Source organism: Pezoporus flaviventris, unplaced genomic scaffold (genome assembly GCF_033815535.1).
Source record: "Pezoporus flaviventris isolate CSIRO_AGI_PZ_B2104156 unplaced genomic scaffold, CSIRO_AGI_Pfla_v1 ptg000001l, whole genome shotgun sequence".
Lineage (NCBI taxonomy): Eukaryota > Metazoa > Chordata > Aves > Psittaciformes > Psittacidae > Pezoporus > Pezoporus flaviventris.
Genome location: NW_026892549.1, coordinates 36,005,860 through 36,023,000, shown reverse-complemented (window position 1 = coordinate 36,023,000; position 17,141 = coordinate 36,005,860). Strand labels below are relative to the sequence as shown.

The 17,141-nt window shown below is 36.9% G+C and overlaps 1 protein-coding gene across 8 annotated transcripts in view; it reads right to left on the bottom strand.

Moving 5' to 3' along the window:
• SLC4A10 (solute carrier family 4 member 10) overlaps positions 1-17,141 on the bottom strand; it is a 151,049-nt gene that overhangs the window by 5,826 nt on the left and 128,082 nt on the right. For 7 of the 8 annotated variants that reach the window (XR_009743103.1, XM_061451910.1, XM_061451889.1 and 4 more), the window contains 9 exons: positions 14,294-14,455; positions 13,934-14,047; positions 13,279-13,440; positions 10,228-10,479; positions 8,886-8,954; positions 6,406-6,579; positions 5,655-5,777; positions 2,510-2,577; positions 849-965 (listed from right to left, as the gene is read on the bottom strand). Coding sequence is in view for 6 of the 8 variants with exons in the window: in XM_061451910.1 (XP_061307894.1) it covers positions 849-965; positions 2,510-2,577; positions 5,655-5,777; positions 6,406-6,579; positions 8,886-8,954; positions 10,228-10,479; positions 13,279-13,440; positions 13,934-14,047; positions 14,294-14,455 (1,241 nt within the window). In the remaining 2 variants the exon portion in view is untranslated. Of the gene's footprint in view, positions 1-118; positions 158-848; positions 966-2,509; positions 2,578-5,654; positions 5,778-6,405; positions 6,580-8,885; positions 8,955-10,227; positions 10,480-13,278; positions 13,441-13,933; positions 14,048-14,293; positions 14,456-17,141 lie in introns of all 8 variants that reach the window. The other variant, XR_009743105.1, reaches the window with a different exon arrangement.

The following is a 17,141-nucleotide window of genomic DNA, read 5'->3' as shown; positions in this document are numbered from 1 at the left end:
TTCAAAATTTTTCATTCTCTGTCCCCAAAAACTACAGAAAGTCAAGTCATTTGCGTTCCTAGCTGAAGTTTGAATTCAAAGATACAATCAAGGAAAAGATTGGGAGATAGGGTCTTACCTTTGGGGAATCAGCTTCTAGAGTAATTAGGAAGGGGAGCTTATGACAAAATGTGATATGAAACAATTAAGTAGAAACAGATAAATTTAAAATCTATGAAGAGGAAAATTTATCTTAGGATCCTACTGTGCTTGTGCTTACTATTATTCACATAATAACTATAGCACAGACAGAACATCAGTGCTTCATTTTACATTTGTCTCGACTAAAATTTAAACGTATTTAACTGTTTTGAGTACAAGGCAAGAAGGCAAAAGAAATGAAAGGAAGTAATGCAATCTTGAAAGTATTTTCACTGCAAATATTAGTCAATTGCATTCAGAGTACTGGGTCCTTCATATAAATATTTCCAGGGCAGTGATGGCCACTTATTTTTCAAGAGGAAAGAACAAAAGCAAGCAGAACACACAACAGCTGTTGTGCAATATCCAGGTGTAGGCTGGTGATCCGTCACACAAGCATCACTCATGCTCAACTTCATTTTTCACTGTAGCATAACTAAGTAGCATGCAAATACTTGTGGTCTGGGGTGGTTTTTTTTAAATAAATAGTGCATTTGTGGGTTTGTGAGCTCAGAATATTATGACTGGATGTAAATAAAAAGAAACCTCAAGAAATAAAACTGCAAGATGCTAGAAATCTTTCTAATCCCTAGCACAGTATTCACAATATTCTGATATTGGTTTGACACCAATACATAAAGTACAATGAAGTATAAAAATGTTAAAACCTTTTAGAAGGAAAGCTTGACTCCTTATCTTTTGCATTCTCTGAGGATATCAACAATGTCTTCCACACAGCAGTTTTTGCCATTTCATCCGAAATGTTTATCACAGATGGGTCATCTCTAGGCAAGAATAAAAATAAATACACAATAAAACAATGAGCAATCAGTCTTTGTTACTTATAAACTATAAAAGTCCTTGAAAATTGATAGTGATGACAGTAAGCGCAATGTAAGTTAAGAAATTATGTTTAACTTAAAAAATCCTGAACAATGACTTAAATATTCTCTTAAATCTTAAAACACCTTCGCACTTTTTAGTATTTTCTTCCTCCAACAGCAATTAATCACAGTAATGTCAATAAAATACGTTGTGTAACTTCCAACTAACAGAGAAAAATGAGGAACTGTGAAATTAAATATTGCCCAAGATATCTCAGCATGCCAGTGGTATAGATGGATTAAACAAGAATCCTAAGAGCTCCTATAACAGTTCACAAAGTACTTATGCTCTGAAACTCCATCTGCTTTTAAAACAATTTTAAAAGCAATCAAAAATCTTGACTCCTCCAAATACATATTTATACACTTAAGAATAATAGTCTCAAATGTTTAGAGGGCTTGCTTGTCTTGACTTATATATATATGGACATTCAGTAAGCCCTCAGTAAAATTGTTTGCATATTGTTTTGGGGAACCACTTTATTAACCGGTATCTTGACTTCTTTTTAGCTGTAGGACTGTGACCCTGACAGTAGAGAAAGTCAGGTACTATCCAGGCAACTCTATCAAAAGAAACTACAGATCAATATAGATCACACCTCAAAATAAATTAAGCTAACCACTGCTAATATAAAGTAGAACACAAAGGTATGGACAAAAGAATAAAAAAACAGACCATTTAGGGTGGTGTGATGCATCAAAAGTAAGAAATAGACTGGGATTTTTCAGAGACACAGACTGCTATTTGCCTTAGGAGACCTTAGGGTAACTTTGTGTTAAAATATTACAGAGAAAGCCACTCTGAGATCGTGTTTCTATAAACTGTCATTAATGCAGAGGTTACTATCACCAGATATTTCAAATCTTTATTAAGAACTTTCTGAAAACTGAAAATGAGAGTAAGTCCTTATGGGCTGGCCATGTGTATTATTACTAGCTATAACATGGGTGCTCGTGGTTTTTAAGTTGTGTCAACCCCGCATTATGCTTTATCTACCCTGGACAGATCTTGATTCATTTATTATCTCAAATGGATAGAGTCTTAATTAGAATGTTTTATAATGTAATACTGTAAGAACCTAGCTTTTCTGGGGTGTGTTCAAAACCTTTCCTGGCTCCCTGCTAGCATCAGAGTGAATGGTTTGACCTCCTCTACATCTTCTTTCCCTGCCATGCATGTCAGAAAGCTCGTTATGAATGGCCTGATCCTGCAGTCCTGCCCAAGGGAAAACTTCACCCAATGTGGTATTTTCTTAGGGACCATGAGATCATGTGGAAAGACTAGAAAAGGGTTGAGATTGTTGAATGCTGATGGTTCAGTTCACCCAACTGTACTCTACTACCAAACACCCTAACATTTAGTAAGCATTAAGAATAAATATTGTGGCATGTTTATTTGATTTGTTTAATTGTAACTCACCTAAAAGAGGAAAGGTATATTTTACCTGTAATGTCCTTCCAGTGGTAACTGAACAGTTCCTTCCTCTTCCATTGCTAGCATACTTTGCTCTTCCTAAAAGGAAAAAATTTAGATACGAGACACGATACGATGCTGTGAAATTTATGTACTTTAATCCTCTTTCCGTTTAAGTATTTATCTGAACTTCTTAAAATAACATACTTTTCAACTTTCTTAATGTACATACTTGACATTTAAAACCTCTTCTATTTTAAAGTATGTGTCTTCACCTAATGTTATTTTCCAATGCCAAATAGAGGAGACACTTTTGTAACAAGAAAGAGAAAACTTAGCAACACTAAATGAGCAACAGTATGGCAAATTTTAAATACCATGCATAACAGGATATATGCATTGTAATGCTAACATGCAAAAAAACAGGCAAGTCAAAATTAAGGCTGCACACACAGTTTTAATATTGATGAAGTTTTATTGCAGTGAAAGGTAGTGAAACAAGACACCAAAATCAGTTTTCATAGGAAGGTAGGAAACTTCTCTGAGTAACAGGAAATTAAGACCCCTCTACCAACAATCCTTTTGTGAAATAATTACAAATTTAGAAAATCTGTCTTAGGAGGAGAACAAAGCAACACCCCTCAAACACCACGTCCTGCCTGCAAGAACACAGGAAAAGAGTCTGTCTCTCTGACATCAGCACAAAGCTCCACAGGAGGATTCTCAAGGTTCACACCTCTGTTAGGTCAGGGAAACCACAGCCAAGAGCCTTCACATGAATGTAATGGTCAAATCCTGCCCTAAACTGTTGCACTGTGTATGTGTATGTACGCACTATGAGCATAACAAGACGCCCAGAGACCTCCACATCGTTTTTTCCCTTTATAGGGCTTTGTATCAGTTTACCCTGGTGCCTGTCTGAAAGCGTGAGTAGGCTCTCCCAAAAAGAGAGCTTACCATTTCCTGGCAGACCACCCGAAACCCCACATGCATCACACACACTGAAAAGTTGGTATTAGCTGGAAGAGCCAGTTATCCAAAATAGTAAAATTTAAGTCCTCTATGCACAGATTATTTTTCCCTTCTATGTTTTCCTACTACAGCTATTTTATAAATCACAACGTTCTTTTTCTCCAAATGGGAGAAGCCACTTTGTTCATTCCTAGCTTGAAAAGACTTAATTGGTTAACATCAAAGTGGCTTCCAAAGGAGGTCTGTGAGGAGAAGGCATGTATAATTTCCACTATAAATCTAAAGCCTTGAAAAAACATGGCCTAAAAATACAAAAACAACTTAAGTGATGAAATGAGGATCCAATCAAATAAGTTTCAGATCTTGTCAACTATATTTCTGAATATTCTTGTGGGTAGAATACTTCTATTTTTAAAAGCCGTGTGATAGCAACTCTCCAATTAATTCCTTAGGCTACATGTCAGAAGTTTTATTACTAGTTAATTTTGTCATTTCCAGGCTTCACAGCTTCCTAAGTTTTTGACAGTTGAACAGTTTTAATAATAGCTCCAAATATTTAGAAATGCCAAAATATGTAAAAATAACCTCTCAAAATAGACAGTGAATGAAATAAAGTAACACCAGTATATTTCCCCAGGTTTGTTTTCTGATGCCATCCTATCAAGCATGGGAAGAAAAGTGACATATAACCAAAACGTAAGGATAACAAGGAAATAGTTCCAGTAACTAGAGCCACAAGAAAAGAGCTACTACCTAGGTTACTTCTGGTTACTCTGAATTGTGATGACAACAGATACTGTGATGAAACAACTCTCTTCAATTCAAGGGGGAACACAATGACTCACATATTTTAATTGCAGATGGTAGTTTTACAGGCACATACTAAATAGTAAATAGTCATCATGATGTTTATCACCTTGGTAAAACGTTTACCCCAAAACGTACTCTATGAAACTAGAAAGTTTAATGTGTCAAGAAAAGCAAAGTTATTGTTCTCCAGCTTAAAGATAAGGCAGTGAATTATCAAAGGTCACAGAAGAATCCTAGAGGCAGAGAAATCTAGTTTTCAGAGTTACTTGTTCAAATTATTAGTTCATGTCCTATTTCTGCAAATAGACTTACCAGTGGGAAGCTTTACACACACCAATTCACTAGTCTTGGATCATATCTCAGGGTATCCCTAAGGATAAATTGCTGATCTAGCCATTCACATTGTCTAGTTTTTGCGGTATCACTGTACCACCAAAAGATCAAGTCTCACAGGTCTTTAGGGAAACTTAGAGGTCATGTGCACAACTGTCCCCAGAGCAGTCCCACCTAGAAGTGACCACAGCCTGCCAACACCACATGCCATTATCTACACCTTCACTTCCCACTGCCACCTCAGCCTCACACCATGCTACCATTTAAAAGTGCTGATGCAGAATACACGACTCCCATTTAAAACAGCCTAGCACCAACGTATTCTACCTACTGCTCCTGCACTTAGTGATTGGACCCTCATTTATTTGGGCCCGATACTGATGTTCTCTAACCGTTGACACTGAACAGGTGGCTGATAACCAGGGACAAAGGATGAAGACCTCCATCCTTTGCAAATAAAGTTACTTAGTATTCCCACAGTTTCATGAGATATTCAAACAAGCTGCACAAAGCAGCAACTAGATGAAAATACCATCAAACTGATGAAAAACTGGTTAGAAGGCTACAGTCAGAAAAATCAGTGTTTCACTGTCAAAACACAGGAAATTTCTCAGTAGAAATCTGTAAGAATCTGTCCTGTATCAAGTTTATAAGAAATGATTTTAAATGCATATTCTTTGAAAGAAGACAAGGAGTACAGATCTGAAACAGTCAGCAGTGCCTCAGGCACCTGAGGACTTTCCTACAAGTTCACCCCTGCACTTCATCTGAGCAGATCTCAGACGCAATCCCCAGGAACACTGTAGATACTATCTTATATGATAGTATGGTAGCATAAGAATCTACACCTATTAGACATCCCCACCTAAGTGGGATTAGACCTATTCTAATTAGATTTGCAACCTTAAAAGGACTTCTGTAAAATAGCACGATATTACACTTTGGATAATATTAACAAGTCTGCCTGCTGCATGGAATATGCCTTATTTACAGAATTTTCCCGAAATTTCTTTTTAATGAAGGGGAAACACCAAAAAAAAAACCCTGAAACCATGACTCACCTCTTTCTCAGCATCTTCCAGTTTCTTTTTCTTGCTCTCAGGCATCAAATCATCTAACCAGCTGAGCTCCCGCTTAGTAAAAAAGAAATCCATGAGTTTTCTGACAAACACCAAAGCTAGGACCTGTAAAGATATTAATTCAAACTATTAAGAAATTAAGCAAGTAAAACTGACAAATATGCTTGTAGAGAATTACTTTCAAAAGTGACCATAGTTTACAGGTAGAATTTCACCCTTTAATTTGGACAGGCCAACAGCTGGTCGTCCTTTGTTCAGAGGAAGTCTGACTTGAAACATTTAACAATCACTGAGGTCAGAGATACCTCTTGTTTTGAATTAGTGAGATAATCAGATCTATTAAGCAGCAGAACAGATTTTTATTGCAAGCAAGACACAGAACTATCAGTAAAGTTCCTCAGTGAATGAACAACGTCCTTAATGGGTGAATGTTCCTTTTGTAAAAGGATTAAGCACTACAGCTTGAATAAAAATATCTTTCTTTTTTTTTCCAAGAGAATTCTCCCTAAGAGAATACACACTTGGGCTATCCCCACACATTAACAGAGTGCAACCCAGACTCAAACAAGAGGTGATGTGTAAAATGTTTCCTTAATACAGCATGAACTGTTCTTGAACACTGAGTCGAAGCAATTTTGTAATTATCTGCCCACAATTAATGTTTTTCTTCAATAATAAATATCCACAAGTAAAATAAAAGTCATTTTTAGAAGAATTAAAAGACATTTCATACCATCATAGGAAAGACAATGGCAGCTCTTGAAACCTTTATAATCCACAGAAGCACAAGACAACTCAGCTGAATTATGGTGAAGAGATGGACCTTTCTAAGAGGAACATGCCTCAGATAAATAAAATCTGGCTGGTGCTTTGCAGGCATCCAGAACAACTTTATCCTGTCAAAAAGCTGAAAGATAAAGTTTTTAAAGTTTGCATCTAAATGAGCTGTAGGATCACCTATGCTGACATTCACACACTGACTGAATATCCTTCATTTCTGGCTCATACTAAAGGCAAAAACTGTGCGGAAGTTTAGGAGCACATGAGTCATGAATCTATACTAGTCCAAAGTATATAGTAGTAAAGGACTCATCTTCTTTTCAGCTGAGCCGAAAGAGTAAGAATTTAGTCAGTCATACTTCTTAAGTTCCTTTCAATTTTAATACACATTTGCTTCCTTACATCTTTCTATGTGCTTAGATACTGGATTCCACTGAATTACACTGCATAGTCATATGCCAAGAAACATCCTGCTCATAACTATATAATATGTTATACATAAAGAAAACAGTTACTTTAAAATAATACCGCTAAGATTTCAAGTCAAGAATTCTTAAAGTTAGGCAAAGCCAGACTTCAGAGTAGACATGAATCAATTATGATTCAAACTGAATGGAAGCTCATTGATCCTGCTGGGCAAACCCACTATTACACCATCTTTCTAATACATTCTAAACTCTGTATTTTCAACAACTAAGCTCTGTTTTCTTTAGCACACAAAAAGCTGATCCTGGAGGGATCTCTTCAGTCTTCTAGCTCCTGTGTGTACTTCAGCAGACACTTTATCCCAGGCTGTTCCCTGTTATACTTTGTTCATAAAACCAGGAACAAAACAAAAATACCCAAACAAACCAACCAACCAAAGGAATGCCAGACAGCCGACTGTCATGCTGTTAGGAATGTACATGAGAGGTTATTGTTTTTCAGACCTATTTGGTTCCGCACTGATCCAAGATTTTGTGTCACGTGCTATGGCACAGTGAAGATAGTAATGCACCATTTCTCCTTGCATGGATGAGCTATGCTATATTCAAACAGCCTTCAGAAATTTCAGGCTTCAGGAATTTTTACTGAGCATGTGCAAAATGCGTTTTTTTTAAAGGCAGATAATTTGGCCAGATTTGAGCAGATTTCTTTTTCACAGAAACGGCAAAAAGCACATCCTCCCACAAAATACATCTTATCAAATCTCCACTCCTTGTCCCAGCTTGGGGGAGAGAGGAAGGAAGGGGGATGCTATCACTTTTCCAAGTAAAGGCAGCCAGATTTTAGCATGCCTTAAAACGACTCCTCAATGGAGTACTTTCTCATACCCTTGTTCTGAGAAACAGCTGAACCACATTAAGCTTAAATTATCTAAACCTTAGTAAAAACCAAACTACACTCCTTAGAATATCAAGGAGTTTTATATCAAACGGCAAGAGCTAGGAAAAGTTATAAAAGTCCCTGAACAGAAAAACACTAACCAAAAACTAAGAGATGTTCCCAGCTTTGCCTACAAATAATAGGTTAAAAAAGGCAAGACATTTTTAACTCTCAGCAAAGAATTTAAATATAATGAAAGAAACAATCGGGCATTTTGTTTGCTCTTTGTATTTGACAGCCTCTTGTACAGTACAATTCATGTTTCCATCATGTGATTGTTCTTTCTCCATTGTCTTGGAAAATGTACACTTCCTCAACTTTCAACAAAAACACAATTGAAAATTTGAGTGTGTCAGGCTAAAAGATTTGACAACCATGCCATTTAACACTGCAGTCATCCAGGAGAAATGGTACACAGGATATCATGACCAAACCTGACCTGAATGCTGGAGTGCCTGGTTTTGGTCAGGGACTCCTTAAGGCCACCGCAGGAATGCTGCCCTTCCACTAGACTTGTCCTTCATCCCTGAAGCCAGAAATTAAGTAGTACAGAACTTGCAAGAGTTCCACTTACCATGGAACTTGCAACAGTTCCATTTTCCTGCCCATGCCCTTTATTTGCACAGGAAATACCTTCAAAATGTTAGCTGTGTTAGTTTGAGGGCAACTCAGCCAAAAGCCTCCTAAAGGCAAAGTTCAAGATCAAGTGTACCACTACAAAGACACCACCCTGGAAACTGAAAAGGCAGCAGGCAAGAGTGAACAGGGAGGCAGGGGAGAGGTAAGAACCCCTGATAGATATCAGTTTTTAGGCTCAGCCAAATACCCTTGATAACAAAGGAGAACAGAAAAATCAGCACCTAAGAAATAAAAAATTGGAGCACATTGCCTAAAGGGAATACTCTATTTAGAGAGAATCAACTTTCTTTTGTAAGTGAGCCACTTTCAAGAATTTAAGGTTGGCAATATTCCTTTAAGAGGATACCCAAAAGATAATAAAATAATGCAATAACTACACACTTTATAGAAAGCATCATCAGTAACACACTCTTCATAAATCCATTTTACCTGAATTCCCTTTAGAGATGAAGCACCCATGTAAAGAAATACTCCATAAAGTACCGGCATAGGAATAAACTGCACAAACAAGCAGAGAAAAGGAAGAGCATATTAAATACCATTTATCAATTTGAAATGCTTCTAGAAAGACATTCTAAACAGTTGAAATTCAAAGTGCCATATGCCTGCATTAATCAGACAAGTTGTAAATTCAGAGTCACTCAATTACAAATTAATAATGTTTCTCAGCATAAAGCAAAAGAAGAATCTGGCTCTATAGTTTTGTTTTCCCTTCATAGCCAGTTATTACAAAATACTTTATTCACTATTAGAAAAATTAACAGAACTCTGTGAAAAAAATAAAGGGTTTGATAGATAAATTCCTTACTTAAAAGACTGCTCAGGAGAGTATCTGAATAAAAAGTAAAACTATAATCCTCAGAAAAATCTTCAAGACATACACAAAATACTTCATACTGCTAAAAGAAATGCTCTGTACTGCAAGCATTTAAATATGGGTAAATTACTTAAGGAATGGTTTTGTAAAAGGCTGTTTTAAATGTTCAGCCTCCTAGTGCAGAGTGTGTAGGTAAAGGAATATTTCCACAGATAAGTATCTGTTTTAAATACTAAATACATCAAATGCATGTTTCATGTGTTTTCAAAGTGAAGATTTATGATATACTTAGTAAAATACTACTGAGAAGTACAAGTTCTAAGGGCTTATTGCCTTCACTGTGACAGCATGCAAGGCTAAAGTCTGGCCTTACTGAAGCCAGTGGCCAGATAATTCTTAAAAAACAGTATTATGAATATAGCTGCCATTACATAGACATATAAGTAGACACCCAGTTTCAGGACACTGGTGAGCTGTGTTGTGTATGCAGGCAGCATGAGCAGATTTCCATGTTTGTTTCCAAGAAAGGAGCCACAAAACTTCTCTTGCAACTGTGAAAATATTTTTAAATTATCTAGAAATCACAAAATGTTTTTAAATTTTCTAAATAAATTTACTTCTTGGTACAATTTAGGCAAAACCATTTCATGACAATTTGCCATGGGCCCAAAGTATAAAAAAAGGGCGAATCTCTATATAGTGCAGGTCAATGGCAGAATTCCTTTTGACTTCAGTCAAGCCAGATTTTCATTATAAGGTTTTTGTTTTAAGAATGTTAGATGACCCTGACCATTTTATTATGCAAAATTAGAATTCACTTTAGATTATCATTGTGTAACATGCACTTGTGAGTAACATGCCTGGAGAGGACACTCATTAAAGAATACAGTAATGTCAGTGAAATGTTCAGCGCAGTGCAGTATTCTTTAGCTTTTCCTTACTTCCCCAAATTACCTTCAGGATACTTGTCAAAAAGACAGATGAGCCCATAAGGATAAAAATCATGAGCCCTGTGACTCTTTGCTCACGGATTCCAAGAAATTTTGGCTGCTCCCCTGGAGCAGAGCACTCTGATTCCAGTTTTAAGCTATTCACATGGGAAATAGAGAGGACAGTAGCTGCAACAAACCACGGCAATCCCATAATAGAGCACACTCCAAGCATGACTGCCACCATGAGTAGGTCGAGATGGTATCCACATCCTTTCTGTTAAGAAAAGTAATGACAAGAAGATATAAAATGGTATCTGAATAGAGGAGAACACTCCTCGCTGGCATTCCTAATGAACAGTTAGAGACAATTAAAAGATTTGTGACTTGTAGCAAAAAATAGCTTTACGTGTTATCCAGGTTGGGGCAGTAGTGATGGCAAACTGGTTATCGAAGAGGAATTACTGCTAGCTCACAAGAAATGCTTTATGTTATTAGACTCATTCCAGTTACAAGTTAAGGGCATATATTATAACTCCACTTTACAATGGGTACCAAATACCTTTCCTGCGTATAAAAGAGATACTAGGAAGACAATGGAAAAGATATATATTTTCTGTTTTAACTCAATCTCTTTTGTGGATAACAGTAAGCAGAACATTCAGCCACACTGCCAACTTGTCACTGCACTAATCTTACTAGAAACTCCATCCCTCATTACATAGGAGCTCAAAACAATATGTATTTTGATTCTTTTCTACACAAAAATTCTTTAGTTAATGTTTGCAAAGTCAGTTTATTCTATAAAGAGCCATAAAACCACAGAAATTCTTTTAAAGTTTTTATACATGGTAAGCACATGTATAGAACTTGTATAGCATGGTAAGCACATGTATAGCACATGTATAGCATGGTAAGCACTAATGCACTTTCATCTTCTCTAAGAGCAGATAGCTATAAATTAAAAGAAATTAAACTATAATTAAGCTATACATTAAACAACAAATCAATATTCATCCTCAGGCACTGTTTTACTAGTTTCTCTATTCAATACTTACAAGTTGTATCAAAAATTCACATGAGAAGTCAGCACAAAACCTTTGGGTTTGGATCATCTCTGTAGTAGTCAAATACTCTATAAATTTACCAACAGGATGATGTTGCTTTGCTTTTATAGTAGGGGATAAAACCCTTTGGTAAAATCTTAAGATACATTTATAAACCTGCAAGTACAACCTGCGCTTGAAAATGACCAATGATATGCATCAAGCCTGGTTGTACAGATACCTGTTACCATAGCTGAGAGGGATATTTCTTTTCAATTTTAGGAAGTATCCAGGACCCACACAGCTGCAAGCAGGCACTCAAGCTATCTTCCTTTAAAAAGTCAGGTAGGTAGTTATCTCCACTTAATTTCACAATATGGCAACAAATCCAGTGTCATGGTCTGATGAAACAGTGATGTTCATGCAAACAATGTGAGCATGTTGAACCATAATTCTGCCTGTAAACCCATGCAAATGCCTTTTGACATAAAAAAAGTAACTAAACTAAACTTGGAAGGGTTTGCTACAGAGACTGCCAAAAGCTGAAATGTGCACTATTCAGAATTTGCTATGGGAAGTATAAAAAAAGAGGGGAAAACGAGTTGGAAGCAAACAAATCATTTCTTTCTGAAGACAACTTTTACTTCTAAAATGGGAAGCGTCTGGGTTTATGAAAATGTAAGCCACATATCAAAATGAAAATGCCATCTTATTTGCTTACATTACTTAAAAAGGGGAATTCATGTAAAGAAAACGAAAAGAATCAACTCCAGCAACCTTCCCTCACTCCCGAAAGTGCTTTTGAGTCTTATCTCCATGACACATCCTGACAAACGCTGTGATGTGTCAAACGCAGATATTAGTTACATGCACAATGCACTCAAAGAAAGAGTTTAATTCTAAATCCTAACAGAGACACCTTTTTTTACCTTCTGACACATTTATGAGGAATGTATCTGCTAATGCATACAGAATCCGAGAGCATTTCCTCACATTCATACATGATCTGAGGAACCTGACATATGGGAAGAAAAGGAAGCATAGCAACAGGTGATGCTACACCAGACCCCAGCAAAACTAAAACGCAGCAAGACAAGGGGGCAGCCAGGAGGACCATCTGACTCCCAGATGCCAGTGCTGAAAAAACGCATTCCAAAGCTTGGCAGCAAATTCCTGCATCTGTCAAGTTAACCACATGCAATGCTATGGATTGACATGAAGAGCCAGGCTGACAAAGAGGGCAAAAAAAGAACATATCAAATGTCACAATCATCCAAGAAGAGGCAGTGCAAAGTGAAGGTTGCAAATGCATTTGCTTAAAGCAACTTGGGATTGGATTGCTCCTTATTAAAAGTATGTCAAAAAAAGCCTAAGCTCACTGCATATACATGTACAGAAACCTGCTGCTAGATTTTGCCCAACAGTTTTTCAGAGGGGTGATGTCCCTTTTTCTCTCTCCATCTGTAGGCAACTAAAGTGTTAGAGAACAGAGCAGGAAGTTGTCCTATGCTTTAAGAACCCATTGTGCCTCTAAAGCTCACTTTTATTATTCTCCCTTTTTTAACATAGGAAGGGCATAGAAGAAATTGGACTGGTAGAAACACAGAGAAGGACAAAGAGAGGAGAGGAGATAATTTTATATCACAACATAACCCCTGAATAGTTTTTCAAAATACAATCCAGTGGAACAAGTCAATACCTGAAAAGGCAATTAATATTATGGCACATAAGGAAATTATTAACTTCCAGATTCTTTCAATCTAGGTGAACGGGTATCCTACTCTATTAAAGCATAAAGGATAGCACTTTCTTGATTGAGAATCTCTGTTCTAAGTTACATTCATAGGGACTTCTGTAAGGCAGCAAATCACTGACACAGGGCACAGGTACTACATGCACCAACAGAGAAAAAGCACAATTTAAAAAGGTACTATATAGCATAAATAAACCAGCATATTCAAGTAGATGAAGGCACATTACATAACCTGGAGCAGAAAACAACAGCAAAGATACAACTTTTGACTGAATACCTTCAGTTTGTGTTCTTTTCTATTGATAATGACAGCTGTGATCTGCTGGTCCATAAAGATAAGGATAGTGCAAAGTAGGGCTGGAATTACAGCAGCTATCACTGTCCACCAAGGATTAGGCCCCAAAGGAGTAATAAACCAGCCACGATCATCTCTGGTGGGCTATAAAAACAGTCATGCATGACCAGTCAGAACTCTCAGAATTATTTGCATTCAAACTTCACAAGAATACACACAAGAACATTATTAGGATATGACTTCCTTTAAAATCAATCTATGTAAGAGCACAGAAAAATGCTAAACTTTCTATGATACCAAACAAAGAAGTTATACAATAAAGTCAAAACAGATTTGGTTGGTTTTGACACAATAAGCCCAGAATTTGGAAGGAGATCTAGAACATTACAGCAGTTTACAATTTGGGTAATTTGAGCCATGTTGGTCCTCACATAGAAGACACCAGGAAGCACGAAAGGGCCTGATGGGAGACACTCACTTACGTGGGCCTCTAAACAGAAAGGTTGTGTAGTACTTGGTGAACATGAAAAATTCAGAATAGTATCACTACTCCCTGATGATAAAAAAAAAAACGAATAAACCCACTATAGCCCAGTACTTTGTCAACATAACAATTCTTTTATCGTTTATCAATTACCTTAAAAGCATTCGGAACTTGAAGTTTTGGTGATGGAATCCCAATGGCATAGTCAATTAAAACCATGGACAAAATAGTGAGAAAAACAGCAAAATCGCTGACAACAGATCGTACCTACGGTTATTGAGAGAAACAGCAATTTTAACTAAAACATTCATATGTGATTTAGGATTTCTTTTTCTTCATTACCTTAAGCTATTTTGTGCTTACAGCTAAAACCACGCTTATTCTGATACAATTTCTAACAGTAAAAGATGTGGTGTCCACTTCACCAGCAGTTAACTGAATCTGCAATGCATATGGAATTAATGCTTACACACGACTAACAACAACTTTTGAATCCAAAAAAATGGCACACACCTTTGTTGGGAAGTATCGGCTAGTTTTGAACTGCTTCAGTGTGGATGACAGCGTTACTGTAGAAAAGAATAAGATGACAGACCAGAAGAGGACATCTGGAACATAAGGGCCATGATGTCCACAGGCTCGTCCAACAAACTCTCCATGAAACTTTTTACATTCCTATCAGAGAGAGCAAAGTAGCATTGTTCTGAAAAACACCCATGCTTACACTGATAGTTTCTTTCCTATTACACACCTAAATTGCAGGCAGATTTTATTACTAGGAATATTATTTTAGATATTTATCGTTTTAAAAATTAAAACTCCTAATGCTTGTATCTACTCTGCATGGAAAACTCTCAAACCCTCAAAAGAATCTCTTTTTTTAACCAGTATTAAATGATGAACTCACTAAGACATATCATAATGTCATTAAAAACCAAATATAATAATGTAAAACCAGATTTATTTCAGACACACAAATTTATTTGCTGTTTGCAAGGACAGATTTGCACTTCTACAATTCTTTCTAAGAAAGGAAAGCAAAGCTCAAAAGCTACCAAGAGGGAGGCTGTTCTTGGTGCATTCTCAAGAACTGATTTTTAGTTTTAACTTCACAGGCCAAGCAATTAAAGAAAAAGGTTTTTAGAATGTACAGTATTAGGCTACAAGACGACCAATCCATTTAATACCACACGGGGGCAGCACATTCCACAAATTATCGTTTTCTTTAAAAGCAGCATTCTGATAAAATGCAGCAAAACCCAAAATGTGTAAGATTCATTCTATCCAATATACTATCAAATACACAGGTACAGTAGAGAACATGTCTACAAAAACTCCAATACCATCCTTAGTTGTCTAAAATCATACCTGCTCCAAGTTAACAAGCAGAAGAATTAAGAGTGGCTCTAAAAATGTGAGCTACAAGCTCTGGATTTGCAATCCTTCCCAAATCCTTCCATACCTATTATTAAGCAAAAAGAAATGCAGCAGCCAGAACTAGAGATTCCAGGCAGCAATCTCCTGCCAGATAAGGATCTTTTAGTGACAAATAAACTAGGTCATTGGCTCATCATACTCATGTCACAATACTGTGGCTTGACATGTTATGAGAAACCTGGGCTTTGAACAAAGGCTGGCTTGAAAACAACAGTTAATAGATTTGATGACTGTGAAACAAAGGAGTGCAAAACTTTTTATACTGGTATAGCAATAAACCTGGGATAAACATGATGCACTTCTGATTGATGAAATAAAGGCTTCAGGTGGGGAAACATTTTTCAGGAAATCCAGAAGAAATTCTCAAGATTCTGGGACATCAAATAGAAAACTTGTCCTGGCCTGAGCTAGACCCTGATGCTGGCACAGCACAGAAATGAGAGGATTTTGCAACCGTCGGAATAAGGACTGCCCGCACTCATTTTGTCCTACAGAGGGAAAAAAAAGCTGTTGATGCTACTGTTCTTTTTAAGAGAGAGTGCCAATCTGTATCTTCAAAAGCCTGAAACTTAAATCTGACACAAGAGGAAGAAATGAGTAGTAAAAAAGACAATGGGGGAAAACTGACCAAATATTTACAGACAAGTAGGTCTAATCTTTAACTGCAATTCTCCAGAACAGGAGAATTGAAGTTTCCTGATGATGCTTACAAGAAATAAATACACGAAAGTGCGAAAAACTTCAGTTCTTTCTTTAACAACCATAGGGACTCATGGGAAAAGCTAGTCAGTTATACTGCTACACGTGTAAACTGAAGTTTCAGTAATAAGCTTTTACAGAAGTTTTACAGGGTTTTATATAATGCAGCCGGTCTTTTACATTTATAGTTAAAACAAAATCTGTTATTTTAGATTTCCTCAGATGCAAATGTACTCTGAAAAACACTGTCAGAGATCTGAGAAAGTGAGAGGAGGAGTCTGCCCCTGCACAGATGCTCTTAGAGTGTGCTGCAATTTTGAGAATATTCATTCTGGACTGCTGGAATCTCTCAGGCCAGCAGTTCTCAACTTCCTCTCTGCTGTTGCCACACCAACAGAGTTGAGGAGCAGTCCTTGCTATCAACACAGGGCAGCCACAGAAGGCTCCTCTCGCTTAACTCCTGATTGGAGGACACCAGTTCTGCATTCCTACCTTTGCAAGAAAAAAAAAAAGCACGTGATGGAGACAGTCCACCGGACTGGCTTTTAAGTGTTTCATTTGGTTATGCCTACAATGAGGTTAATGCAGATATATTTTTGCAAGAAGACTTCAATTTGGTGTCTTTTGCACTCAATTCCCTTTGGCTGTGTGTGTAATGAAATAATGTATCTGTGAGGGAAAGAATCAATGCAGTACTTTAATCAAGTTGCATATATTGCTTTAAGGAAGGCAAACCTGAAGTAATAAATCTTTCAAACCTAGAATGCACCATTTTGAAACAGGCTGCATATCCATGCAAGCCCCCCAAACTGTCTGTAGCTTGGCTATTCCCCACAAAAAAAAAAACATGACACAACTGACACAGCTAATACTTAAGGTCTATTTAAGAGATAAATTTGTTCACTTAACAGAAATCGTGACAAAATTTCTTCTCCTACTCTCCTTTATAGCCCATCCCGCTGTAAGAATGTTTTAGAGGAAGTAAATGCATCTGAATATTTCTACTCAAAGGGGCTTTGGTTTTGTCATCTGGCAGAATTTAGGACAAATCCATTGTCATTTGACATGTTTAGACTTAACCCTAGTCAAACTCTTGTGCTAGTGTGTCAAGAAGTTTCCAAAGCAGGGCACAAAATGCACAATACTTGCTCTAATGTGTACCATCAAGGGCTGCAAAATGGTTACAATGAGGTCAAGCTACAAACTGTTAATCTTTGTTTAATTA